Source organism: Lynx canadensis, chromosome B1 (genome assembly GCF_007474595.2).
Source record: "Lynx canadensis isolate LIC74 chromosome B1, mLynCan4.pri.v2, whole genome shotgun sequence".
Classification (NCBI taxonomy): domain Eukaryota; kingdom Metazoa; phylum Chordata; class Mammalia; order Carnivora; family Felidae; genus Lynx; species Lynx canadensis.
The window spans coordinates 184,646,016-184,673,153 of NC_044306.2; the positions used below are offsets into that span (position 1 = coordinate 184,646,016).

General features: G+C 41.0%; 3 protein-coding genes across 6 annotated transcripts in view; 2 read left to right on the forward strand and 1 right to left on the reverse strand.

Annotated features, from left to right (window-relative positions):
* Positions 1-27,138, reverse strand: part of TBC1D19 (TBC1 domain family member 19) — a 146,269-nt gene that overhangs the window by 39,139 nt on the left and 79,992 nt on the right. For all 3 annotated transcript variants that reach the window (XM_030314072.1, XM_030314073.1, XM_030314076.1), the window contains one exon: positions 25,860-25,922. In XM_030314072.1, the coding sequence (XP_030169932.1) occupies positions 25,860-25,922 (63 nt within the window). The remainder of the gene's footprint in view (positions 1-25,859; positions 25,923-27,138) is intronic.
* LOC115512740 (small ubiquitin-related modifier 2-like) lies at positions 17,454-17,769 on the forward strand. 2 transcript variants are annotated; one of them, XM_030314079.1, is made up of 2 exons: positions 17,454-17,607; positions 17,677-17,769. In XM_030314079.1, exons 1-2 carry the CDS (start codon positions 17,454-17,456, stop codon positions 17,739-17,741), a joined length of 219 nt encoding a protein of 72 aa, XP_030169939.1. In that variant the 3' UTR covers positions 17,742-17,769. The 2 variants fall into 2 exon arrangements, with proteins under 2 accessions (XP_030169939.1, XP_030169938.1); XM_030314078.1 differs by having other exon boundaries at positions 17,454-17,769.
* On the forward strand, positions 19,924-21,345 carry LOC115512739 (endogenous retrovirus group PABLB member 1 Env polyprotein-like). Its single transcript, XM_030314077.1, has one exon. It carries the CDS (start codon positions 19,924-19,926, stop codon positions 21,343-21,345), a length of 1,422 nt encoding a protein of 473 aa, XP_030169937.1.

Consider the following 27,138-nt stretch of genomic DNA (forward strand, 5'->3'; position numbering starts at 1 on the left):
TGAATTTTTATACATCTATACTTGATAATAATTTTATATTCTTTCTGACATCTATAACTCCAATTTATATGAAAACGTGACAGACCAAAGGTTTTGACCTTTGGGATGCAACAAAGTCAGTCCTAAGGAAGTATGTTGCAATTCAGGCCTATCTCAAGAAGCAAGAAAGGTCCCAAATATACAACCTAACCTTACACCTCAAGGAGGTAGAAAGGAAACAGAAAATAAAGCCTAAACCCAACAGAAGAAGGGAAATAATAAAGATTAGAGCAGAAATAAACAATAGAAACAAACAAACACAAAAACCCCAGTAGAACAGATCAATGAAACTAAGAGCTGGTTTTTTGAAAGAATTAACAAAATTGATAAACCCTTAGCCCAATTTATCAAAGAGAGGACCCAAATAGATAAAACCAATGAAAGAGGAGAGATCACAGCCAATAAAGACCACAGAAATACAAACACTTATAAGAGAATACTATGAAAAATTATATGCCAACAAACTGGGCAATCGGGAAGAAATGGACAAATTCCTAGAAACTCACAAACTACCAAAACTGAAATAGGGAGAAATAAAAAATTTGAACAGACCCATAACCAGCAAAGAAATTGAATCAGTAATCAAAAATCTCCCAACAAACAAGAGTCCTGGGCCAGATGGCTTCCCAGGGAAATTCTACCAGACATTTAAAGAAGAGCTTAATACATATTCTTCTCAAACTGTTCCAGAAAAAATAGAAATGGAAGGAAAACTTCCAAACTCATTCTATGAAGTCAACATTACCTTGATTCCAAACTAGACAAAGACCCCACTAAAAAGGAGAATTACTGGCCAATATTCCTGATGAGCATGGATGCAAATATTATCAATAAGATACTAGCAAATTGAATTCAACGGTACACTAAAAGAATTATTCACCGTGATCAATTGGGATTTATTCCTGGGCTGCAGGGCCAGTTCAATATTGGCAAATTAATCAACATGATTTATCACATTAATAAAACAAAGAATAAGAACCATATGATCCTGTCAATAGAGGCAGATAAAGCATTTGAAAAACAAATCATCCATTCTTGATAAAAACCCTCAACAAAGTAGGGATAGATGGAGCATACCTCAACATTATAAAGGCCATTTATGAAAGACCCATAGCTAATATCACCCTCAATGGGGAAAAACTGAGACCCTTACCCCTATGGTCAGAAACAAGACAAGGATGTCCACGCTCACCATTACTATTTAACATAGTACTGGAAATCTTAGCCTCAGCAATCAGAGAACAAAAAGAAATAAAAGGCATCCAAATCAACAAGGAAGAAGTTAAACTTTCACTATTTGCAGATAACATGATACTCTAGAAACCTGAAAGAAAGTCCACAAAAAAAAAAAAACACGCTAGAACTAATGCATGAATTTAGCAAAGTTGCAGGATATAAAACCAATGTGCAGAAATCTGTTGCATTTCTATATAGCAATAAGAAAATCAAGGAATCTATCCCATTTGCAATTGCACCAAAAACAGATACACAGGAAAAAAACCAACTAGAAAGGTAAAAGATCTGTACTCTGAAAACTATTGAAACTTATAAAAGAAATTGAAGAGGAAACAAAGAAATGGAAAAGTGTTCCATGTTCATGGATTGGAAGAACATCGTTAAAATGTCTATTCTACCCAAAGCAATCTACACATTTAATGCCATCCCTAGCAAAATGCCACCAGCATTTTTTGCAGAGCTAGAACAGACAATCCTAAAATTTGTATAGAACCACAGAAGACCCCACATAGCCAAAACAATCCTGAAAAAGAAAAGCAAAACTGGAAGCATCACAATTCTGGATTTCAAGCTATATCACAAAGCTGTAGTCATCAAGACAATATGGTACTGGCACAAAAACAGACACGTAGATTAATGGAACAGAATAGAAAACCCAGAAATGGACCCATAACTGGATGGCCAATGAATCTTTGACAAAGCAGGAAAGAATATTCAAAGGCAAAAAGATAGTTTCTTCAACAAATGGTGTTGGGAAAATTGTACGGCAACATGCAGAAGAATTAAACTGGACCACTTTCTTACACCATACACAAAAATAAATTCAAAATGGATGAAAGACCTGAATGAGAGACAGGAAACAATCAAAATCCTAGAGGAGAACACAGGCAGCAACCTCTTTGACCTCAGCCAGAGCAACTTCTTACTAGACACATCGCTGAAGGAAGGCAAGGGAGACAGAAGCAAACATGAACTATTGGGACTTCGTCAAGATAATATGCTTCTGCACAGTGAAGGAAATGATCAACAAAACTAAAAGCCAGCGTACAGAATGGGAGCAGATATTTGCAAATGACATATCTGATAAAGGGTTAGTATCCAAAGTCTATAAAAAACTTACCAAACTCAACACCCCAAAAACAAATAACCCTGTTAAGAAATGGGCAAAAGACATGAACAGACACTTTTCCAAAGAAGACATCCAGATGGCTAACAGACACATGAAAAGATGCTCAACCACACTAGTCATCAGGGAAACACAAATCAAAACCATGATGAGATACCACTTCACACCTGTCAGAATGGCTAAAATGAACAACATAGGAAACAACAGGTATTGAGGATCCAGAGAGAGGGGAACCCTTCTGCACTGTTAGTGGGAATGCAAACTGGTACAGCCACTCTTATAAAAAGAAATTGAACAGTATGGAGGTTCCTCAAAAAACTAAAAACAGACCTACCCTATGATCTAGCAATTGCACTATTAGGTATTTACCCGAAGGTGACAAAAATACAGATTTGAAGGGGATACATGCACCCCAATGTTTATAGCAGCATTATCAACAATAGCTAAACTATGAACAGAGCCCAAATGTCCATCAAATGATGAATGGATAAAGAAGATGTGATGTACATATTTACAGTGGAATATTACTCAGCCATCTAAAAGAATGAAATCTTGCCATTTGCAATGACATGGATGGAGCTAGAATGTATTATGATAAGCGAAATAAGTCAATGAGAAAGACAAATACCATGTGATTTCATTCATTTGTGGAACTTAAGAGACAAAACAGATAAACACATGGGAATGGGAAGGAAGAGAGGGAAACAAACCACAAGAGACTCTTAATGATAGAGAACTATGGGTTGACAGAGGGAGGTGGGCTAGATGGGTGGCTAGATGGGTGATGGGTATTAAGGAAGGCACTTGTGATGAGCACTGGGTGTTGTATGTAAGTGATGAATCACTGAATTCTACTCCTGAAACCAATATTGCACTCTATGTTAACTAACTAGCTGTATATTTGTTCTAAGCAACTAAATTTGTGGTAATTTGTTATAGCAGCACTAATAAACTATACAATTAAAATAACTAATAAAGTAATACAGCCAATATAATAATAAACTAAAACAACCAATAATAAACTAATACAATTAAAGTAAAATAAAATAATGCAAAAGAAATATTCCTACACATATCTTTCTAGCATTGTCTGGAGGGAAAACAATTCCTAAAGAAATGTTTTCATTAACTTTCCCTTAGCAGGCTAGTGGGAACATACTAATGTCAGGAGAAGTTCTGTGCTTAAATATATACTCCTTAAGTCTTTTGCCACAGAGAAGGCAAGATATTTGAGACCACTCTATAGAGAATATTGGTGCCTGTAAAGGGATATTGCCAGAGAGAGGTCATACGTCAGACATTATGCACTAGTGTGCCAGCCTCGTGTGCAAGCGAAGATCTGCCAACTTCCATTCTAACCAGAGTCGTTTTAGCTTCTGAGATACCAATTTGGTAACTGTAAGGAAGTAACAGTTCAATTGTAAATTTGCTATAAAATGTTGTGAAGGTGCCCGGGTAGCTCAGTCGGTTAAGCGTCTGACTCTTGATTTTGGCTTAGGTCATCGTCTCATGATTTCTGGGTTTGAGCCCCGTGTTGAGCTCCACACTGGCAGTGCAGAGCCTGCTTGGGATTCTCTCGCTCCCCTTCTCCCTGCCCCACCCCAATTCGCACGTGCTCTCTTTCTCTCTCTCAAAATAAATGAACTTTTTTTAAAAAAGTTGTGATTATATACAGATGACAATTTCAGTGAACCAGAAATTAACTAGATAATTAACTAGAAAGCTTAACTTTGATTACTCAGTAATTAAGTGAAAACTGAACTTGATGAGGATGAGGTCACACATGGTAATGACATACTTTATTTAGAAGAGCTGTAAGAACTTGCATGTGTAAGTCTCAACTACGGTTTACACAGCGGAATTACACCTAAAATGTCTATATACAGCTACAAAAGATTTACTCGAGCCTACAGTTTTCTTTAGTGTCTTGAAAAAATTTATGGTGAATGTTTCTAAGAAATAAGTTATTAAAAAGCACATAAGAAACAATAGGTATCAATTGGAAATCACTTAGAACTATTACACAATTTTTTTCACTTATGGCTCTTGCATTTTTACTCACATCAATGTGGAGAATTTCAAATGATAAATTTGCAAAAACGATTCTTAAAACACTCTTCCCTGATTTGAATTTTCATAAATGAAAGGGCAAAGTGGCTTACAAGGGCTTTGAAATTGGGCGGATCTGGCCTCGGCTCTGAGTCTCTGCTTCTTCATCCGTAGAATGGGAATAAACCTACCTTGCAGATAAGAATTCCTTTTAAAGTAAATAAAGTATCTGTAGCAGATCCTGGAACTTAACAGGCCATGCATAAATAGACGATAACAGTGCTAACAATCTCACTTGCAATGACTGGAGAATACTGGGAGAAAAAAAAACAAAACAAAAAACAAAGGCCTCTTTCTGGTCTAGTTTCTTGCTTAGGCACGGGCTCTCATCTTCGTATCACATTCTTATAAGAAAAAAAACAAACTTTTAAAACCTTCCCCTTCTCTGTGTGACTTCCAACCTGTACATTCTTTCTGAGTGTCTAATCTGAATTCCCGGGGCCACCATGCTTGTAACTATCCGAAACCGGAAAATCCAGTCATTCTTGATTCTCCACCTACATATTTAGCCAGTTAAAGGAATCTACCTTTGATGGCTTGCTCGCTCTCCCTCTCTCTCTCTCTCTCTCCCTTCCCTCCCTCTCTCCTTCCAACAAATATTTACTGAACACATACTGTGTGGCAGGCACTGTTCAAAATAATATTGTATGTCACATGCTACGTGCAATGGAAAAAAATAATGCAGACAAGACAGATAATGCAGGCACATATATTGGGAGAAGTTTGCTACTTAAATTAGGGACCTAGAAGTGGTCAGGAAATGAGCCTGGGGTAATAAGATTTTTGGTAGAAGAAAAGCCCCCTGGAAGCACATAGGTAAGTCTAGAATTTAAGGGAGAGGTCCAGAAAGAGATATAAAATGGGGAGTTGTCAGTATACAGATGATATAAAACTGTGAGAATAGATGAGATCACCAAACGCAAAGAGAAAAAAAAAAAAGAGGTCCAGAGACTTATCCTTGGGGTACTCCAGGGTAAGACAAGGAGATGAGACACGAGACAAGGTGAATGAGAATGCCAGCCAGTAAGAGAGAAGGCAACTAAAACACACAATATCCTAGAAGACAAGTGAATAAAGAGAAGACAAGGAAAGGGGGGTGATTAATTAAATGAAACGAGTAAGACGAGAAGTGGGAACAAGATTCTGCAATATGAAGTCGCTTGTGACTTAGTGGACTTGTGACTTTAGTGGAACAGTTGGACAAAAAGAAATGAAATAAAGGAGGATTCAAGAGAGAATAGGAGGATGGAAATTGAAAACAATATCTACGGATTTTTTTAAAAGAGGTTTTGCTGAATAAGGGAACAGAGGAATGGGGTTGTAGCTGGAAGAATAGGGATCAAGAAAGATTTTTGTTTCATTTTATTTTGCTTTGTTTTTTAGATGAGAGGGATGACAGCACATTTGTACACTGAGAGGAGCGATCCAATAGATAGGGGAAAATTGACAGTAGAAAAACTAATAGGGGCACCCAGCTGGCTCAGTCCGTTAAGCGCCTGACCCTTGATTTCAGCTCAGGTCATGATCTCACGGTTTGTGAGTGTGAAGTCCTTGTGGGGGCTCTGCGCTGACGGGGTTGAGCCTGCTTGGGATTCTCTCTCTCCCTGCCCCTCCCCCTGCTCACATGTGCACTCTCTCTCAAAATAAATAAATAAACTTAAAAAAAAGAAAAAGAAGAAAAGAAAAGCTAACAACTGCACTGCTTTTGAGTGCCAAAGGGACATGAGTTTTAGTGTCCAGATGCAGATGTTGGTTTTCTCATAGACAAAAGCTAGGGCAGTTTATCTCTAGTAACATGAAAGAAAAGCTGAGCATATGGGTGCAGGTACAGTACGTATGGTGCTGGGAATATGTGGCGCGGGGGGTCTCTTCTCAGAGCTTTCACTTTTTTCAGAAAGAGGACTCAAAGCCATCATCTGAAAAAGAGGTGGGGGTATGAAGATTCGGGAAGTGTGCAAAGTCATCGAAGAGACTGGCTAGATAACAGAATGGATGGATGACTGGGCTAGGGAAATGAAGTAGAATATCTGGGCAGAAGGAACAACTCTCTGGAGGTTAGCGGTCACGAATTTAAAGTACAGGCACTCCCGGATGACTCAGTAGGTTGAACGTCTGACTCTTGGTTTCGGCTCAGGTCATGATCTCATGGTTCGAGGGTTCGAGTCCCATGCTTGGGATTCTCTCTCTCTCTCTTTCTGTCTACCCCTCTCCCCTGCTAGTGCTCACTATAAATGAGTGAATGAATGAATGAATGAATGAATGAAGCACAGCTAGTTGCGTGTTTTCCTCCAGCCATGTTCAAATGCACACCGCCACCACAGAATTGGTGGAGAATTGTATTCCAGCGGGGTTAAGGTTTTGTCAGGTAATTACTATTAGAAAGTAGGAGGAAGGCAAGGGAGTTGAACACGTATTCAAGAGGAAGCGATTATAAAGATAGATCATGTCATTGACACATCTTTATTTGTTCTCTCCTGTCAGCTCACACTGACCTTGCTCTGTATCAGGTGCTCACTAAGGCTAACCTGAACCGCTCGAGCTGTTCACTGCCATGCTAAGCTAATCTCTCCTCACCAGTTACTGTCTGCACGCGGTTGGTGTTCATTTTTGTTGTCCCCATTCTCCTCCAAACTCCTTGCCTTTAAGAACCAGACATTTCTTACAACATTTCTATTCCGAAGCCACCACTAAACTGTATACGATGCTACTCCTAGAATTTATATCTGCTTTAACTCTATTTGCATGGATCATTACATAAACGTATATCAGAACATTTATCAAATTATAACCGTGCAACTGCCTTTCCCCTCATTTTCCACTAAAATGTGAGCTTCATAAAATCTTTTTATGCGGGACCTAACACAGTACCTGCAAGAGAACACACTTGATATGGTGTGATACGGAGACATGAATAAGTGATATTTGATTGCCCTTGGGCCTTTTTTTTTTTTTTTTTTTTTTTTTTAATTTTTTTTTTCAACGTTTATTTATTTTTGGGACAGAGAGAGACAGAGCATGAATGGGGGAGGGGCAGAGAGAGAGGCAGACACAGAATCGGAAACAGGCTCCAGGCTCTGAGCCATCAGCCCAGAGCCCGACGCGGGGCTCGAACTCACGGACCGCGAGATCGTGACCTGGCTGAAGTCGGACGCTTAACCGACTGCGCCACCCAGGCGCCCCGCCCTTGGGCCTTTCTTAAACTCCATTCAGTGGCATTGAAATATCTGTAGCTATGACATATTCTTATATGTCACTACTGCTGAGCATATGCTAGATCAATCAGGCACATGATAGAAGGCTTACCACACAACAGAGTAAGTCCCCATGTCTTCCATTTACTATATAGGAATTCTTCTTTATGAATATTGTATACACTTTGGACCATATGTTAACTTTTTTAGGTTGTCACGCTATACCAGAACCCCAAAATGATTCAACTTCCCCATTTACTTACATAGACTAAGGGGCATCTTCCGAACACATTTTAAAACTGACAATCTAAAAATTTCAGTATCAGAAAGCATTTTTAAGAATTTCATGCAAACTAAAAACTAAACTTTGGAATACTAAAAAGTTGACTTATTAGTCAAAACATTATTTCTATAATATTCAGGGTTGTTGCCTATAAAATTTAGGTAACTAACTAATTTAGGGCCACTCAGGGGCAGTACCTCGTAACACAGACCCAGGTTTTCCTTGAAGAAGGATTACTGGAGGTTTTCTCATCTATCTGTGGACACAGAAATGCCCCATGCCATCTAATTTTGTAGTCTAGTCCCAAAACTCAATAAATGGGTTATGTCCTAAGGCATGGCCAGAAACATTAAATTTGCTCCATTATTACCAACAATTTCCTCATAAAGCAATTGTGTACCTAAGCAGTTCTGCCAAAGGAAAGCTTGTAATTAATGATTAAAAAACAAACAAACAAACAAGCAAAAAACGCACAATAAAACAAACTTCCCTCTGTTTTATCTCTCTCTCACGCACACACAGGCACATATCCGAATAAATTTTTTTCCCAGAGAAAAATCAGAACTCAATTTCTGATAATATTGTTTTCAATGCATACAATTTTATTACACAAAATGAACTTCTCTCTAGAAGCCAGACTACTTGTAAAATAAATTATTAAAAGGTATGATCACGGGGACACCTAGGTGGCTCAGTTGGTTAAGCATCTGACTTCGGCTCAGGTCATAATCTCGCGATTTGTGGGTTCGAGCCCTGCGTCGGTCTCTGTGCTGACAGCTCACAGCCTGAAGCCTGCTTCGGATTCTGTCTTCCTCACTCTCGGCCCCTCCCCTGCTCACACTCTCTCTCCATCTCTCAAAAATAAACATTAAAATTTTTTTTTTTAAAAAGGTATGCTCATGGAAAATGTTTCCTTAATAACCGTCAACATGAGGAAAATTTAGTTCTGCATAATTCCCAACACAAAGCTTAGGCATTATAATTATCCTTTTCTTTATGTTAGAGGGATAAAGATCCACATTAAAGCTTATTTTAGCGTTATTACTGAAGTACTAAAAGTAGCAAAGGCCATGAGATCTATGACTGAAAAAAATTATTTACAATCTAAAAAAAAAAAATAAAACAATTGGACTAAAATATTGATAAAAATGGAAAATAAAGGTTAAAGCACATTCCTACAATACTACTCTTTGTGACATTAATTAATATCCAATGTTTTACACAAACACATTAAAACAATTGCAAAACATTTTTTATGTTGTTTTGTCTCCTTAGCTAGCATCAAAGGTAATATAATTTACATATAATATAGAGATCAATAAATATTTACCGATGACCATTCTGCTTTTCTCAGAGAATACATCCATTGTTCATAAAATCGTCCTGTTTGCCAGACTCAGTCACTTATAAGTTTCCCAGGTTTGGGTGGGAGAGGCAAAATGAACACACAATAGTCCCCCCTAATCTGCAGGGAATACATTCTAAGACCCTCCAGCGGATGCCTGAAACCACAGACAGTATGGAACCTTATATATACTATGTTTTTTCCTACATATACATACCTACGGTAAAGTTTAATTTATAAATTAAGGCATAGTAAGAGATTAAGAACAATAACTAATAATAAAGTAGAACAACCATAACACTATACTGTAATAAGTTATGTGGATATCGTCTGTCTCTCTCGGAATGTCTCATACTATACTCACTTTCTTCTTTCTGTGAGGATGTGAGATAATGAAATGCCTACGTGATGAAACAAAGTGAAGGAAATGACATAGGCAGTTGATGTAGCCTCAGGCTACCATCGATCTCCTGACTGTACATCAGAAGGAAGATCATCTGCTTCTGAACTACCTCTGACTATGGGTAACCGAAACCATGGAAAGCGAAACTGTGGAGAAGCAGGCTGGTACGTTCAAGGGTTCATTCCGGTCCTTATTTCAAGAAATCGTTACCACCCTCATTCATTACTTAAAAAAAAAAATGTTTTTATTTATTTTGAAAGAGACAGAGAGAGAGCGGGTGAGGACCAGAGAGAGAGACAGAGAATTCCAAGCAGGCTCCACGCTTATCACGGAGCCTGATGCGGGGCTCGATCTCACAACTGTGAGATCGTGACCTGAGCCGAAATCAAGAGCCAGACGCTTAACTGACTGAGCCACCCAGGCGCCCCTGTTACCAGTCTCATTTAAAAGGATACCCTTACTAATTCTTTTCACTGAAGGAGGCAGTTTTGTTACCTGTTACCTGGTGGTAAAGCCCCCTTTACCACCACCAAAAAGCTTTTGTAATTGTAACTTAAAACCGACAATCCTCTTCTGTCCAGTCACCAAATGGGATGAAATTGTCACCTTTATACTTTCTCTCCCCACACACTGAAGCAGAGCGGTCAACATGCTATAAATCATGCCATCACTGACCCTTAGCTGATATTATTATGTATCATGCTTAGTGTCATAACAGTTTCGTGTTCAGGATCAAAATAATTAGCACTGGAAGGACCAAAAAAATTTAGCTGGTTAAAATTTTTGTCACGTAGCATTTAGTTTGTTTGGCTTCATTTGTTTTATGTCTTTAATACTGAGCAACATGAACTAATCTGTTTCCCTTAGGAATGAGTTCATAAAAAAAATCCGCCACATCTAGAACTAAACTCCATTTAAGGAAATCTGGATCCCCATACAATGACAGTGAAACTTTGGTCAGCCAATAATTACTAAAATTACGCTTTCAGATAAAAGAAGAAAGCTTCTTTCTCGACAATGAAAAAAAATCAAACCTCCTCAATGAAAAAAAGTCTGATGTTAAAATAAACGTTTTCATTCAGTATCTATAGCATGACATGCACTAGAATTAACAGTGGGGACCAAAACCCTTACTGAATTTATATGGAAGAGACGATCATAAAATAATCAAATGAGCCATAATAAGAGCTATAAATAAAAGGTATGAAAAGTACGACACAATACTTTAAAAGTACACTGTAGATGGCCATGACCTTGTTGTGTGTGTTTGTGTAGGGAAGTAGGGAGTAGGTCAGGGAAGGTCTATGCGAGGAAAGGGATAATTTAGCTGAGAGCTGAAGGAAAAAGAGGAATTGCCTTGGAGAAGAGGAGAAGGTAACAGTCTTTCACATCAAAGGAGCTGTAGGTCTGATGGCCCTGAGGTAGAAAGGAATACGAGGAATTTGAGCAGTGAAAAGATCAGGTGGCTGAAATACAGCGTGCCAGAATGTCAGAACAGGTAAACAGTGGCGCTGGAGAAGTGGCCAGAGACATAGGGTCATGTAGGCCCCGGGAGGGATTTTAATCTTTTTGGTTTTCATCACACAAGTGGCATTTGGATTGGTGTTTTTGAAAGACCAGTCTGAGCAATCAGGTAAGAAAAAGAAATAAAAGATATCTGAATAGGAAGAAAGAAAAAAAAGCATATTGTCTTTATTTGCGGATGTTATGGAGACAGGGAAACCGAAGGGACCTCATGAGGAAAAATTTTTTCCTTTGCTTCCTTTCTGGCTTCTATTCTTGCTGAGGCCTGCACCCCTGCCCTCCACATGCCTTAATGTAAGTCCTCCTTATAAGGGACAACGATTACTTTGGAGTCTTCTAGCACAACAGAAAGTTAACGATTTCTTTGGAGTCTTCTAGCACAACAGATAACATCTAAGGAATGACCAGGTCAGGCCATCATGTGCATGTTCCAGACCACTGTCCCTGAACACCTTGATGCCAAGACCTTCTGGCTGTAGGGAATAAGTGACTTATGACAGACACCTGGATCCTGTCTTTGTTTTGACCAGTTCCGGGATGCCTGAGAAGACACGTGTACCGGACCACAAGCATCAATAAAAACCCCAGACCCCTAACAAAGACTTCCTGTACTCCAACTGTACCTGCTCTCTCTCTCTATTCCTTCAATAAACTCTGCTTTCACCTCCTGATGGTTCAAGTTAGATTTCCATCCTGTGTGAAGCCAAAGACCATCTTGGCTGGTCCTGTGTGACTCCCTCTGGGTCCTTCGACCCAGCCTGCCTGCATCATCTTGGCGACCGCAAAGGGACCCTCAGAAGAACAGCAGTATCGTCAGATTGAGTCTGCAAAGCACAATTTGGCTTTCAGGAACCGGTAAGTTCCTCCTCTGGGAAACAGTTGGTTTAACGCTGATGTAATTTTTGTCAATGTGTAACTGGTCCATTCTCCAGTGAGGAAGGGAAACTGGAAAAACTGGTTGCAAACCTGCTCTCTTACTCCCCGTTCTCTCTCAGCTCTGAAACTTTTTTTACTCTGGCTTCCAGACAACTGCAAGGCTGTTAGTTGTCGTGAGAGACTGAGTTGCTCAGCTCTGAAGAAAAGGGATGCATGTTCCTCCCCGCTGAAAGGTGTTCTTAGGCAAATAAGAGCCAAGGGAAGTATCACAGATTATTCGAGATAGATAGTGGTCCCATAGAAACCACTCCCTCCTACTACAGTAGTTTTTGGCTCGCCCCAGGAAGCACACAGGTGGATTGGTCATCCAGGGCTCTGAGCCCCCATGGTGGTTCTGGGCTGCCACTGGGAGAAACCAAAGCAGAAAAGAGTGGAAGATAGGCCCGCGGCTGATCGACATTCGATCCACGTTCAATCCACAACAGGTTTTTTCCTAGAATAGAGTCCAAATCGTCTCTCCGTCTCTCTCTTTTTCTCGCTCACTTGCTCGCTCTCTTTTCCACTGCCGGGTGGATGTCTCCTCGTGGCAATTCTGGGATGCTGGAATGGTGTTGGGGACTGGTAGCCAATCCCGCTGAGGACCCAAATCTTAGAATAAAGAAGTGGTCCTGGTGCCCCCAGTTGCACTGGGTTTTCCGCTTATAGGGATGACACATGGCAGGCTGGTCACTGCCACGTGGATGTCTCCTTGTTGGATGGGGGAGGAGACATGTGGCAAGCTGGGATCTTTTGCACCCTCTTGCTCACTATGCCTGACCCTATCACTCTGCTATACCTCTTTCTACCCCTCTGAATTTTCTCCTTTTTTGCCCTTTAAATTGTTCTCCTTGCCACTACATAACTATATTCTCTGACCATAGTATTCTGTATTAGTGGGCTTCCCTATCCTTAAGAGATGATTTTTCCCCTTTTGGTTTCTAGGAAACTGCATGACTTCTATCCTACTCATTAGGCTGGGGCCACTGTGGCCAATGACTCCATGCTCTGCCTTAGATCTCTGGCATTGTGAACAACACTTTCCTAGAATCTTATCCTCCCTTTGCCCCAGCCTGACTCCTTGATTATGGTCCTCAAAGGGGGCAACAGTGAGCATTCTAACGGATTCCCTGTTAGGATGTCTGTTACATAATTAGGCACACTTTATGCTGGATAGGTTGAAAAAGAAGAAGTTAATATTCTATTGTAATGAGGCTTGGCCCCAATGTCCACTTGGGAGACCAAGAAATGTGGCCAGCAAATGGGACTTTGGATTACAATACCATTTTACAGCTTGATTTATATTGTAAGAGGGAAGGGAAATGGGATGAAGTGCCTTCTGTGTTACCCTTTATGGTCCTGTATCACGATCCCAAAGGACAATATAAAGGCTGCATGGCCCCAATTCCTAAATCAGCAGAGGCACCTGACATCATGGAACTGACTCTGGTGTTTGATCTGACTTGGGGGAACCTACAGATCTTATTATTGTCTCATTGTGGCGCTGTAGAGAAGGGAATGAGACCATGTATAGTTAAGCCAGTTATTTTTTTTTTTTTAATTTTTTTTTCAACTTTTTTTTTTTTTATTTATTTTTGGGACAGAGAGAGACAGAGCATGAACAGGGGAGGGGCAGAGAGAGAGGGAGACACAGAATCGGAAACAGGCTCCAGGCTCCGAGCCATCAGCCCAGAGCCTGACGCAGGGCTCGAACTCACGGACCGCGAGATCGTGACCTGGCTGAAGTCGGACGCTTAACCGACTGCGCCACCCAGGCGCCCCAGCCAGTTATTTTGATAAGGGGAAGTAACTCAAGGAAAGGATGAAAACCCAGCTCTCGTTGGAGCCTCTCTGGAGGTCCTCTGATGGAGACTTTCCAGAAGTATACTCATACAGACCCCATTTCTCTGGAAGAGCAGTCATTGTGGGTTGTGCATTCATCCTGCAATCTGCAGCAGACATAAGGAGAAAATTACAGAAGGCAATTATTGGGTCCCAAACTCCTAGGAACCAACTGTTGAATACGGCTTTTGCCATCTTTAATAACAGAGACAGGTCAGAGAAGGAGGATGAATTTGTCCAAAATAAATGCCATGCCCAGCTTTTGGCCATGGCATTGGGGAATGCTGCACTCCAGGATCACTTCACCTGGAAGCCTGTGAGGCCAGAGTCTGGCAAAGTCTCACAAAAAGCCAGGCCCCAATCAAGGTGCCTTCTGTAAGATGGACGGCCACTGGAAAAAGGATCATTCCCACCTCAAAAGGAAGATGGGTCCAGTCCCAAAACCTCTATTGGCCAAAGTTATGGAGGACTGAAGGGGCCCAACCTCTCCTATGGCTCATCCCCGACATCTCAACATAACATATCAGGAGCCAGGAGCCTCGGGTGATCTCTCATGTGGCAAGTAAGGAAATTTAATTTTTATTGGACATAGGAGCCACTTACTCTGTCCTGACTCAACACAATGGGCTTCTGTCCCAGCACTCTTGTACAGTTACTGGAATAGATAGATGGCCACAGGTGAGACCATTTACTTGTCTACTAGCTTGTGGCATGGACTCGCTCTTGCTCTCACAAAGCTTTCTCCGGATAGCTAAGTGCCTTACTCCTTTACCGGGGAGTGGCTTCCTTGCTAAGCCACAAACTGCCATCCAAATAGGACTGACAGAACCAAATGCAGAGAAAACAAAGCTTATAACGATGAAGACGCCTAGACAGGCCAGTGGGAAATAACATTTATGTGTCAGATAGTATACCACGCCATACTGCAATCAGAATAATACCTGATGCAATGGGAAACAGAAGTTCCTGGCAGAGCCAGTAATATTTCACCCGTTCTTATCTCCCTAAGACAACATGTAGAATATCCTTGGAAAAGGCAAAGACCAGAGACACAAAAAGGTATTTGGCCTCTGATTAAGAAATTTTTGAGGGGTGCCTGGGTGGCTCAGTCGATTAAGCATCTGATTTTGGCTTAGGTCATGATCTCACAGCTCAAGGGTCCGAGCCCCGTGTGAGGCTCTGTGCTGACAGCTCAGAGCCTGGAGCCTGTTTCAGATTCCACGTCTCCCTCTCTCTCTGCCCCTCCCCTGCTTGTGCTCTGTCTCTCTCTCTCAAAAATAAACATTAAAATTTTTTTTTTAAAAAGAAAAATTTGAAATATGGATTATTAACCCCTCGTCAGTCACCCCGCAATACCGCCATTCTATTAGTTAAGAAGCCAAATGGGGTGAAATGCTTTATCCAGGATTTATGGTCTCTAACCCTTATACTATACTGACTCCAGTTCCTCCAGATACAAACTAGTTTATGATCTTAGATTTAAAGATCGTGTGCTTTCTTCTGCACACGAGAACACCCTGACTCCAATCTTTTTGTTTCCACATGGACTACCCCTGATACTTGTGAGATTTCCCAGTTGACCTGGACAGGGCTGCCTCAGGCTTCTGAGACAGCCCGAATTTGTTAGGAGCACTTTATTTTTTTTTTTTATTTTATTTTATATATGAAATTTATTGTCAAATTGGTTTCCATACAACACCCAGTGCTCATCCCAAAAGGTGCCCTCTTCAATACCCATCACCCACCCTCCCCTCCCTCCCACCCCCCATCAACACTTTAAAAAGGGAACTAGGGGATTTACAACTGATTAATGGAACGCTGCTTCAACGTGTGGATGATACATTGACTGCCAGCCCAACAGGAGGATTCTGACGAAAACACAATCCTCACCCTTAACTTTTTAGGACAGCGGGGGTACAGAGTGTCTCCCCAGAAAGCCCAGGCTTCTAAGGAAAAGGTTCAACATGCGGGCTACGTTCTCACTCCAGAGGCACGGACGTGGATGAGCCCAGGACAGAAAACTGGCCATACTGTATATTTGAGTACCTCAAACCAAAAGGCAGTTAAGAGCCTTCTTAGGCATGGTAGCTTTTTGTTGCATTTGGATTCCCGGGGTTGGCCTTATGGCCAAACTCCTTTATTGAGCATTACAAGGAAGTGAGTTAGAACCCCTGGAATGGAATGATGACTGCCACCAAGCCTTCAAAGGTCTGAAGAAAAAAAAAATGCTGAGCACTGCTCCTGTCTTGGGGCTCCCAAACCTGGGAAAGCCCTTCACCTTACGTGTGTGAGAAAGGAGAGGAAGAGCCTTGGGCGTCCTAACTCCTAACTCAAAATTCAGACCTGTTGCTAGACCAGTGGCTTATTTCCCCAAACAGTTAGATCTGGTAGCAGAAAGCTGGCCAGGATGTTTATGAGCAGTGGCTGTGACTGCCCCGCTAGCTGGAGAAGCTAGCAACTTTATGCTAGGACAACATCTGGATGTCATGATCCCACATCAAGTCCAAGGGGTTTTAGAGGTCAGGACATGAATGGTTATGAGGAGGGAGATTTTTGAGGTATCAAGCCCTCCTCCTTGACACCCCTGATGTAACTAACCCTCAGGTTGTGTCAAGGTTTCAACCTAGTTACTCTATTACCCGATGAAGGCAAGCAGGGGCTTCCAATCTATACCTGTGTGGATATTACAGAACAAGTGTATTCAAGCCGGCCTCATTTAAAGAACAAAACTTTGTCCAACCCAGAGGCTGAATGGCCTCCAGACAGAAGGAGCTTTATGCATGAGGGAACCAGAAAAACCAGGTAGGCTATTATCAGCCGATAGGGTATGACCGAGGCAAAAGACTTCAGCACAAAAGCCCAAACTAATTGCTTTAATCCGAGCGCTACAACTATGTAAAGAGTTAAGTATATATACTGCTTCTAAATATGGCTTCTTAATACTTCATGCTCATGCAGCCATCTGCAAAGAACGGGGACTATTAAATTCAAAAGGCTCCCCTATAAAACACAAAGAGAAAATGTTTAACATGATTAGGGGCTATACGGCTTCGTTAGGAGATGGCAGCTGTGTACTATAAAGGACACCAAACAGACCAAACCACGATGAGTAAAGGAAACAATTTTGCGGATAGACTAGCAAGAGTGGCGGCAAGGAAGGAAGAGCTTGCTACACGGGTCTTAGCTCTAATTCCAGAAAACTCCTCTGCAAGAAATAAGCCCAAACTATACTCCCTCTGAGGCTCAATGCGCCTCACAGAGGGATCTGAAATGGATTCAAAGGGAAGGTATATATTGAATAACATGTATGTACTCCCCAAGGCATCGCAATGGAAAATAATTAAGCCTTCTTCCGCCACTCCCGGTGCTGCTTGTGTGCTCGCTCGGTGTGGACACAGTACCTCTTTGGGGAAGCGGCAGCTGAGGGGACGCCAGCGCTCTCCATGGCCAACGAAAAGCCCAAGCAAGAAGTCACGACTAAGAACAATGATCATATTAATTTGAAGGTGGCAGGGCAGGATGGTTCTGTGGTGTACTTTAAGATTAAGAGGCATACGCTACTCAGTAAACTGATGAAAGCCTACTGTGAGCGGCAGGGTTTGTCAATGAGGCAGGTCAGGTTCCGATTCGATGGGCACCCGATTAAGGAAACGGACACACCTGCAGAGCTGGAAATGGAGGACGAAGACACAATTGATGTGTTCCAGCAGCAGACAGGAGGTGGCTACTAAACAGGGATCCCGCCACTTTACTCTAGAACTCGGTTCCTCCAGACCAAGAAGATAGGCTCAATTAGAAAACCACAATTCGGTTCTACCACATCATGACTACTACAGTACAGCTTTCTCTGTTCCTTCATTTTCCCTTCCCCATTCCTTTATTGTACGTAGAGCAACTGTGTATGTGCACAACCACATTGCATTTGTTTTTAACTAAACGGTCAATGGTATGTTTTGACTGACATCAAGTGGGGAAAAATACTGGTTCCGTGAAAATATCCCTTTTCTCCATTAGTAGCATGCTCCTTCAGCTCTTATCTTTATATTCGAGTAAGTTGTTTTGCTCTCGTGGTTTAACAAAAAAAGAACAACATAAAAATCTTTGCCCACGATCGTGCGATCGAAGAATTTTAATGCCCTTTATTTGTGATTGTGAAAGCAGTGATAATTTTATAACTTTTTTTGTATGTAGGTATTACATGTAGGGCAATCTGTCTCTAAGTAGGGATAAACTACTCTAAAAGAAATGGATCCTAGGGGCGCCTGGGTGGCTCAGTGGGTTGAGCTTCCGACTTTGGCTCAGGGCATGATCTCACGGTCCGTGAGTTCAAGCCCCACATCGGGCTCTTTGCTGACAGCTCGAAGCCTGGAGCCTGTTTCGGGTTCTGTGTCTCCCTCTCTCTGACCCTCCCCCGTTCATGCTCTGTCTCTCTGTGTCTCAAAAATAAACACTAAAAAATTTTTTTTTAAAGAAATGGATCCTAGATAGTTTTCCCTTCAAGTCAAGGCATCTTGTTGTTTAAATAAACTTCTTGTTTAAAATGAAAAAAAAAAAGAATTAAGCAAATACATGACTCCACCCACTTTGGTGGAGACACTATGGAAAATCTATTGCATCAAGTATTCAGAGGAAAGAATCTAACCAAGACTATAAGAAAAGTTACCAGAGCATGTGAGATTTGTGTCAAAAATGACCCAAGGTCCAATCCTATGCCTTTCCTCTTGATTAAGCCATTTGAACATACAAACACTTACCCTGGGGAAGACTGGCAAATTGACTTCACTCAAATGCCACCCTATCTGGGATATAAGTATCTGTTGGTTTATGTGAGTACATTTACAGGGTGGGTAGAGGCCTTCCCTGTAGGATAGAAAGAGCTTTAGAGGTTTCTAAGACCTTTTTGAAGAGGTGCCTGCATGGCTCAGTCGGTTAAGTGACTTCAAATCGGGTCGTGATCTCACAGTTCGTGAGTTTGAGCCCTGCATCGGGCTCTCTGTTGTCAGCACAGAGCCTGCTTCAGATCCTCTGCCTCCCTCTCTCTGCCCCTCCCCAGCTTGCGCTCTCTCTCTCTCTCAAAACTAAACAAATATTAAAAAAAAAAAAAAAAAAGACCTCATTAAAGGAAGTCATACCTAGGTTTGGACTTCTCCAGAATCTGCAAAGTGGTAATGGCCCCTCTTTTGCTGCTAAAATAACACAACAATTATCAGTGACTCTAGGGATCTGCTATCAACTCCATGCCTCATGTAGGCCTCAATCCTCAGGAAAAGTGGACAAAACGAACCATATCCTTAAACGAACTCAGGCAAAACTCTGTCAAGGAACTCGTGAAACATGGTAACAGGTGTTACTGATGCTTTGCTAAGTGGTTCCAAGGAGGAGTCTTAAATTGGGCCCCTTTAAATTAAAATATGGAAGACCTTTTCTCACTGCAGCTCTATGGTTTGCTGAGGAAACCAACCAAATTTTAAAATATATTAGTAGTCTGGGTAAAGTACTAGTCTCTCCAAAAGCATGGAAATAAAATACTTCCATATCCCACTGAAGACAAGCAGTCTGTGCCAATACTAGCAGGAAGGGGGTCAACTGAAGATCAGCTCGAACCATGGTGGGAAGGGCCCTGTGAAGTTTGACTCAGCACCCCCACAGCAGTAGAGTCAAACTATCTCCAGCTGGGTTCACTTGTCCAGAATCAAACCTATCTCTCCTGAGTCTTTACAGGAGCCAACTTTGATACCGCTTCCAAGGGAAGAAGGAGACACATATGCCTGTGAGTCTGTCAACGATTTAAAATATCTTTTCAAGAATATACCTGCTGCAGTGTCTACCTGAAGCTCCTAGCACCTACCCATTCCTGAGAACCCGAGGAAAAACCCCAAGTTGCTGCTCTGAAGGACCAATAAGTAAGGCTCGATGAAGCTTTTAAAATCTTTCACTTTTCTCAGTTTACTCTTTCCGTATCTAGCTCTAGGGAAATTAAACGGCCCCAATTTATTTTTGCAATGGGCTCAAAACTACGCTGATAAGTTACAGAAAAGTTCCTGCTGGATTTGTGGCCTCCTCCCTTTATCCAGCACCTCAGGCCTCCCTTGGTGGGTTTCTCCTTTGCAAGGCACAGACTGGCATTACTTATGCCAATACATAGAAGATATGGTTTTCAGCCCAAATACGAGCATATATAGTGACATCTCTATCACTAACAGAAAGGTTTCTTATTGGCCTATGGTAAATACCACCTGGAATTCTCCAGGCCATGAAAGACCTTTTTCCTACACCCAGACTGCCAAAATCATGAATGAATATGCCAACGCTAATATTGAAAATAAACAAGCATTGTGGGGAACAATTAAGCCTAACAATATGAGATATACTGATGATGGCTATTTTCAAGTATGGGATGAATTTATGTGGCTTACTCCTACCATAGGTCACTTAAATCAGAGAGCTCTTTTGTGTTGGGAGCAAAGAAATCATACCTATGATGCCTGGCCTAACAGTACCCGTGAATTAGGATGGCTCTCCCAAAGAGACTGTACCCATACCATTGTTTTACAAGCAACTGACTGGTTTGCCACTGACTGGTTCAGACGGCCAAGCATCAGGTGGTTGGCGCCTAATGGAACTCAGTGGCTGTGTGGCGCAAATTTGTGGCCCTGGCTACCTCCTGGATGGATAGGGCGCTGTACCCTGGGCTTTCCCTGGATGCAAGGGAGTTGGCATAAAGAAATACCGAAGCCTGCAAATTATCCCTATCTACTGCATCGCTGGACACGGTCAGTCTTCCACTGGTATGATCACCTGTTGAGTATTTTCGTGCCTCAACTGGGAATAGAAGACATAATATGGCATGTAGAGGCCCTCACAAACTATACCACAAAAGCCCTTAATGATTCTATGCGGGGACTGTCACTGTTAAATTCTGAAGTTACATTAATGAGAAAGGCTGTATTACAAAACAGGATGGCCTTAGACATACTCACAGCAGCTCAGGGAGGAACCTGTGCTATCGTTAAAACTGAATGCTGCGTATACATCCCAGATAGCTCAGCTAACATATCCGAAGTTTTGGCTGACATGCGCACCCAAATTGAAGCAATGTCTGACGCCTCTGGTTCCCTCAATGATTGGATTTCTTCCTGGTCTAGTGGAGGTATATGGGCTTGGTGGAAAAAACTTCTTTTACTAGCAATAGCAGTAGTTATGCTAGCATTTTTTCTCTGCTGTGGGGGCTACTGTTGTTGCATGCTCTGCATGAATATGTCAGAAAAATTATCAGAACGGGTGCTCTTTAGGAGCCATTTTATTCCCAGGTTGAAGCCTCACGTACACCTTTGACAATCCACAACTAGGGGCCCTTCATTTAATTGGGATTTTTATACCTCCCAGTAGGTAGGGTCTTCGATCCCTTTCAGCCTGAAGAAGCTACAGAAGACGAGACCTTCACCCTTCAACACCCCTTAAGAAAAAGGAGGATAAAAATCCCATAGCAGGCAATGAGACAAGGAAACCGAAGGGATACCATGACAAAAAAGTTGGTTTTCTTTTTCATTTTGCTTCTTTTCGGGCTTCTGTTCTTGCTAGGACCTGCCCTGCCTTAATGTATGTCCTCCTTGTAAGGCACAGAGTTAATGATTTCTTTGGAGTCTTCTAGCACAATACATAACATCTAAGGAGTGACCAGGCGAGGCCATTATGTGCATATGCCAGACCACTGTCACTGAACACCTTGATGCCAAGACCCCCCCGGCTCCATGGAATAAGTGATTTATGCTGGTTGCCTAGACCCTGTCTTCGTTCTGACCGGTTTGGGGATGCCTGAGAAGACATGTGCACCAGATCCCAGTCGTCAATAAAACCCAAGGCCCCAAGCAAAGACTCCCTCTTTTCCTTTCTGAGTCTCGCAGACACTCCGTGTGTATCTGCTCTCTCTCTCTCCCTTCAATAAACTCTGCTTTCACCTCCTGCTGGCTTGTGTTTGATTTCCATCCTGTGTGAAGCCAGGGACCCTCTTGGCTTATCCTGTGGGACCCCTTCTGGGTCCTCAGGCCCAGGCTGCCTGCATTAATATGAACTTATACATAAAAAAATCCTGAGGGGCGCCTGGGTGGCGCAGTCGGTTAAGCGTCCGACTTCAGCCAGGTCACGATATCGCGGTCCGGGAGTTTGAGCCCCGCGTCAGGCTCTGGGCTGACGGCTCAGAGCCTGGAGCCTGTTTCCGATTCTGTGTCTCCCTCTCTCTCTGCCCCTCCCCCGTTCATGCTCTGTCTCTCTCTGTCCCAAAAAATAAATAAACGTTGAAAAAAAAATTAAAAAAAAAAATCCTGAAGACTCCACCAAACACCACTAGCGCTAACTAATCAACCAATTCGGTAAAGTTGCAGGAAACAGAAACCAACATAGAGAAAACAGCTGCATTTCTATACACTAGGAACAAAGCATCCGAAAACAATAAGGAAAACAATCCCATTTACATTAATATCCAAAACAATAAAATACTAAAGAATAAATTTAACCAAGTGGATGAAAGATCTGTACACCGGTTAGATTTTGATGAACGAAACTGCAGAAGACACAAATGAAAAAATACCCCTAATTCGTCAGAAGAAATAACATTGTTAAAATGTCCTATTACCAAAAGCCATCTATAGATGCAATGTCATCCCTGTCAAAATTCCAATGGCATTTTTTACAGAAATAGAAAAACCAATCCTAAAACTAGTATAGAATAGCCAAAGCAATCTTGAGAAAGAACAACAAAGCTGGAGGCATTACACTTCCTGATTTCAAACTATACTTCAAAGCTACAATAATCAAAACCATATGGTACTGGCATAAAAACAGACACATAGGCCAATGGAAGAGAATCAAGAGCACAGAAGTAGATCCCTATATATTTGACAAGGGAGCCAAGAATATTCAATGCAGAAAGGTTAGTACTTCAAAAAATGGTGCTGGGAAACCAGATAATCACAATGCAGAATGAAATTGGACCCTACCTTATGTCATTCACAAAAGTGAACTTAAAATGGATGAAAGACTTAAATTTAAGACTTGAACCATAAAACTCATAGAAGAAACAGGGAGGGGCATCTGGGTGGCCCCGTTGGATAAGCGTCCGACTTCGGCTCAGGTCATGATCTCACGGTTTGTGAGTTCGAGCCCCGAACTGGGCTCTGCACTAACAGCGTGGAGCCTGCTTGGGATTCTCTCTCTCTTCCTCTCTCTCTGCCCCTCCCCTGCTCACTCTCACTCTCACTCTCAAAAATAAAGAAACTTAAAAAATACATATATGGAGAAAATCTCCTTGACATTGGTTGTGGCAGTGATTTCCTGGATATGATGCCAAAAGCACAAGGAACAAAAGCAAAAATAAATGAGACTCCATCAGAGCTGAGTTTGCTTACTTATTTGTTTACTGACTTGGTTGGAATATTTTATTGACGCTTATTTCTCTCCAGTGTGCAACCTCTGATGTATCTTAGAGGGCACAGTCTTGCGTGGACAGTCACTCCTCGATGACACAGGTTTTAGCATGGTTCTCCTTAATGGTCTCTTTCTCTGACCCCTCTGCTAAGCTTTCTGCTCCTATTGGTATCACAACCACATGTTAGGCTCTACTGATTGACAGGTGATTGCTCTATTGTTTTTAACAACATCCTGAGGCATAAATCGTACCAGTCTGATCCCATTGAATTTTGAATCCTTTACAGAAGTCATTTTTGAGGCCAGTCTTTGAAACATGTTTCAACCCCAGCAAGACTTTTCTTAGCTGTCTCTTTCTCTGTTTCTCTGGTAAACGAGGTGGCTTCTGGTTTAGCTAGTTGCTCGTATGAAGTTAATTGCCTCCTCTTAATCGTCTATCATTAAAATCTCCATTGTTTTAGAGAACCCCATCAGGCTTGCACTTTCCCACATTCCATTTTTTTTTAATGTGAGAGAGAGAGAGAGAGAGAGAGAGAGAGAGAGAGACTCTCCTCCCAGTAACCTCTGGTTGGGGACAGGAACGTCTGGTGTTCTCAGCTTGCCTCTCCCAGTGAGGAACTGCCACTCCATGAGCAAACCGGGACGAGGGCAGTGGGGACCCAGTATATTCAGCCTGTTGAGAGCAGGTAGCGTATTTGGAGCCGAGGCCTGCCTGAGAGTGGAGGCTAGGTGGAAGAAGGGAGCCTCTGACTTCTTGCCAGCAATATTCTGGAAGTTCGCATCTGCAACAAAGAGCTAAAGGATATGAGAAAAACTGGCCACCTACACTTTCTGTAGAGACACTGTAGCCCTTGACTGGAAGTTAGAGGGGAAGGTAACCCCGTCTTCTAGGTCACGCTCAGATGAACTGAAGCTTCTGTCACGTTGATCTGGGGGCAAGGGGAGGCAGAGAGCATGTCATGGCTCAAGTGACAGAGACGGTTCTTACTGGGATTTAGTAGCCTTTCTTGAATCTTTTTTTTTTTTTTTCTGACTTGATGTATTACCTTAGGACTGTCTTCAGATACCTTAAATCTTTTTTAAAACATTTATTTATTTTGAGACAGAGAGAGAGAATGCGCAGGGGAGGGACAGGGAGAGAGAGAATCCCACACTGTCAGCGCAGACGCAGGCTTGACCCCACAAACCGTGAGATCACGACCTGAGCTGAAATCAGGAGGAAGACACTTAACAGACGCCCCTAAATATTTTTGTTCCTAAGATAATTTTCACTAGTTAGGGTTTTCCTGCTGGCGATGGTTCCATGGAGCTCCTTATGCTGCCATTCCAAAAGTGATCATATCCACTCAATTTTCTTAAGGTTAGAGGTTGTCAGTAAAATAACATTAATATATAAACGAATCATTAACTTTACCTGTATATTTGAAATTTTACTGATTACTAACAATTAGGCACTGGGGTACATATCAGTCACATAAGTAAATACATTCAGACTTTTGTGTTTTCTGAATTTTAATACCTATTTTTATATTAAAATGCAACTTTAGATCTTTATTTTTTATCACATATTTGAAATCATTAAAGTTCTCTTAAAATTATTTTTAGGTTATTACAAATATTAATTTTATAAATGAAGTCTTTGGATTTCAGTTCTGGGAATGAATACTTAATTAAAACTTGAGAAATTCTTACTTAACTCTATCTTTTTCTTAAACAGATGCACACTACCACCACTATCATCGACAGAAATCTGCTAATCCAAACAGCTGGAACTGATTTATATTTAACCAAGCTGATATTACTATGTGAAAACTAGATATCTTCTCCATGGCATTTATTTTGACACTCAAAATCAAATTATTAATATAGATGTGTGATCTTTAAAAAAAACAAAGAATATCATCTAGGCAATTCTATATCATGACTTCTTTTCTACCTATAATAAGATGTTTTAATTTCACTGGATATAAAAAAGACTTAGGTAAGGACCCGAACATCTACAACATCAGCATGTGAGGTGATCAAAGAGTAATCAAGACACTTCAAACTGACTTCAAAACGTTTAATTATTTATTCAATACTTTTAACAGAAAAGTATCATGTAAAATGTTGTTTCTAAACACCGTGGGATGGCTTCAGCATGAATGTGACCCCTAGGTTAAGAATCTGTGCCTGTACCTGTCCTTGTGCTAGCAGATAGGACCAAAACAAACAGTCCACGCACTCACTTGAGAACTCTTACTCTCCCACCCAATCCCACATAAGAAAAAAAGTTAACCTGATTCTAAACTTAACGACATTTGATAAAAAAATGAACATGGCTTGGATTTTGGCAGAATTCAGCTAACAACAGAGAATTCAGCTAAAGTATGCTGAATTAGAGCACTTAAAACAAGAACATTAGATGCTTTGATTTTTCAACTTACCTGATATAAATAGTCTTCAAATACAAAATAATAATCATCATTGCTTGCTGTCAACTTCACATCCTATAATTAAAGGTAGAGAGTCTTGAAAAGAACCTAAAGGTATAGGTCTATAGTACTATGATATAAATGCAATATCTAGAAACAATACTGTAATGATCTTACTTATGTATGATGATAAATGTCTCACTCAGATTTCATCATTGCTATAAATATACTTTATATGTACTTTATAAGTAATTTATACTTATAAGTATATAAGTATACTTTATATACTTTATACATATACTAATATATGTGACACATAATTACACCTCAAATTGCTTACAACCTTTTAGGTTCCATTAGTAATTCCTTATTATTTATTTCAATATTTATCTTCTTTAAATCTAATATTTAATCTTATTTAAATCTAGTATTTAAGTGTCTTAATGTTGGAAAAACAGATACAATCATAACATCCAGAAGTAATCATAACAATCTGGCCCGAAATTAGTTCCCAAATCATCCTCTACTGTTCAAGTTTACATTCTTGACATTCCCTTGAAATACGAAACATCTTCCACCCCTTTGTGATTATTCATTTGCAAGTCATTGCATATTACCCACCAAACAAATGTTTATCTTCAAGAAGTCTATAGTTTTACCAGCAAGAATACACACACAGTAAAAATATGGGAACACTTACAAAGAAATATTAAAGAAATCCAAGATAATATTGCTCAGTCTACAAATTTCAACCAGGCTGTTGAGCAAAGGATCCATTAAGGGAGGAGGAAATGGGTCATGGATGCCTCTGGAAGGCGTGAATGCGCTCTAAGTCTAGAAAAAGTTAATTATAAAGACACAAATTAAGAGGAAAGAAAGAGGCTAGTCTTCTAAGTCAGAAGACAACATGGGCAGAGGGGATGATATTGCCCCTAAGGGGGTGAGAATTAGTTCTCGGAAGCCAAAAAGTTTTACATATTATAATGGTTTATGGACCTCCAAAGCTTGTCTCTGTCCAACAAAATTTTATTCTTTGGTATTTAATTTTTTTATATGAGAGCAAAATTAATGTTTTCTCTTTAGGGAGTTGATGATGAAGAAAAGGTTGAGAAACACTGGTATAAACTGGTATAGTAAATGATGGAAAACTATAGAAGGTGTGGCTACCACACAACTTTTGTGGGAAAAAAAAATATAGTACAGAGAGAACCATTTAATAATTTAGCTTAGGGAAGGTTTGATGATGTTCCAAATTTAGTGCTGCCTTGTTCCATTCATTCCTTTAACCACT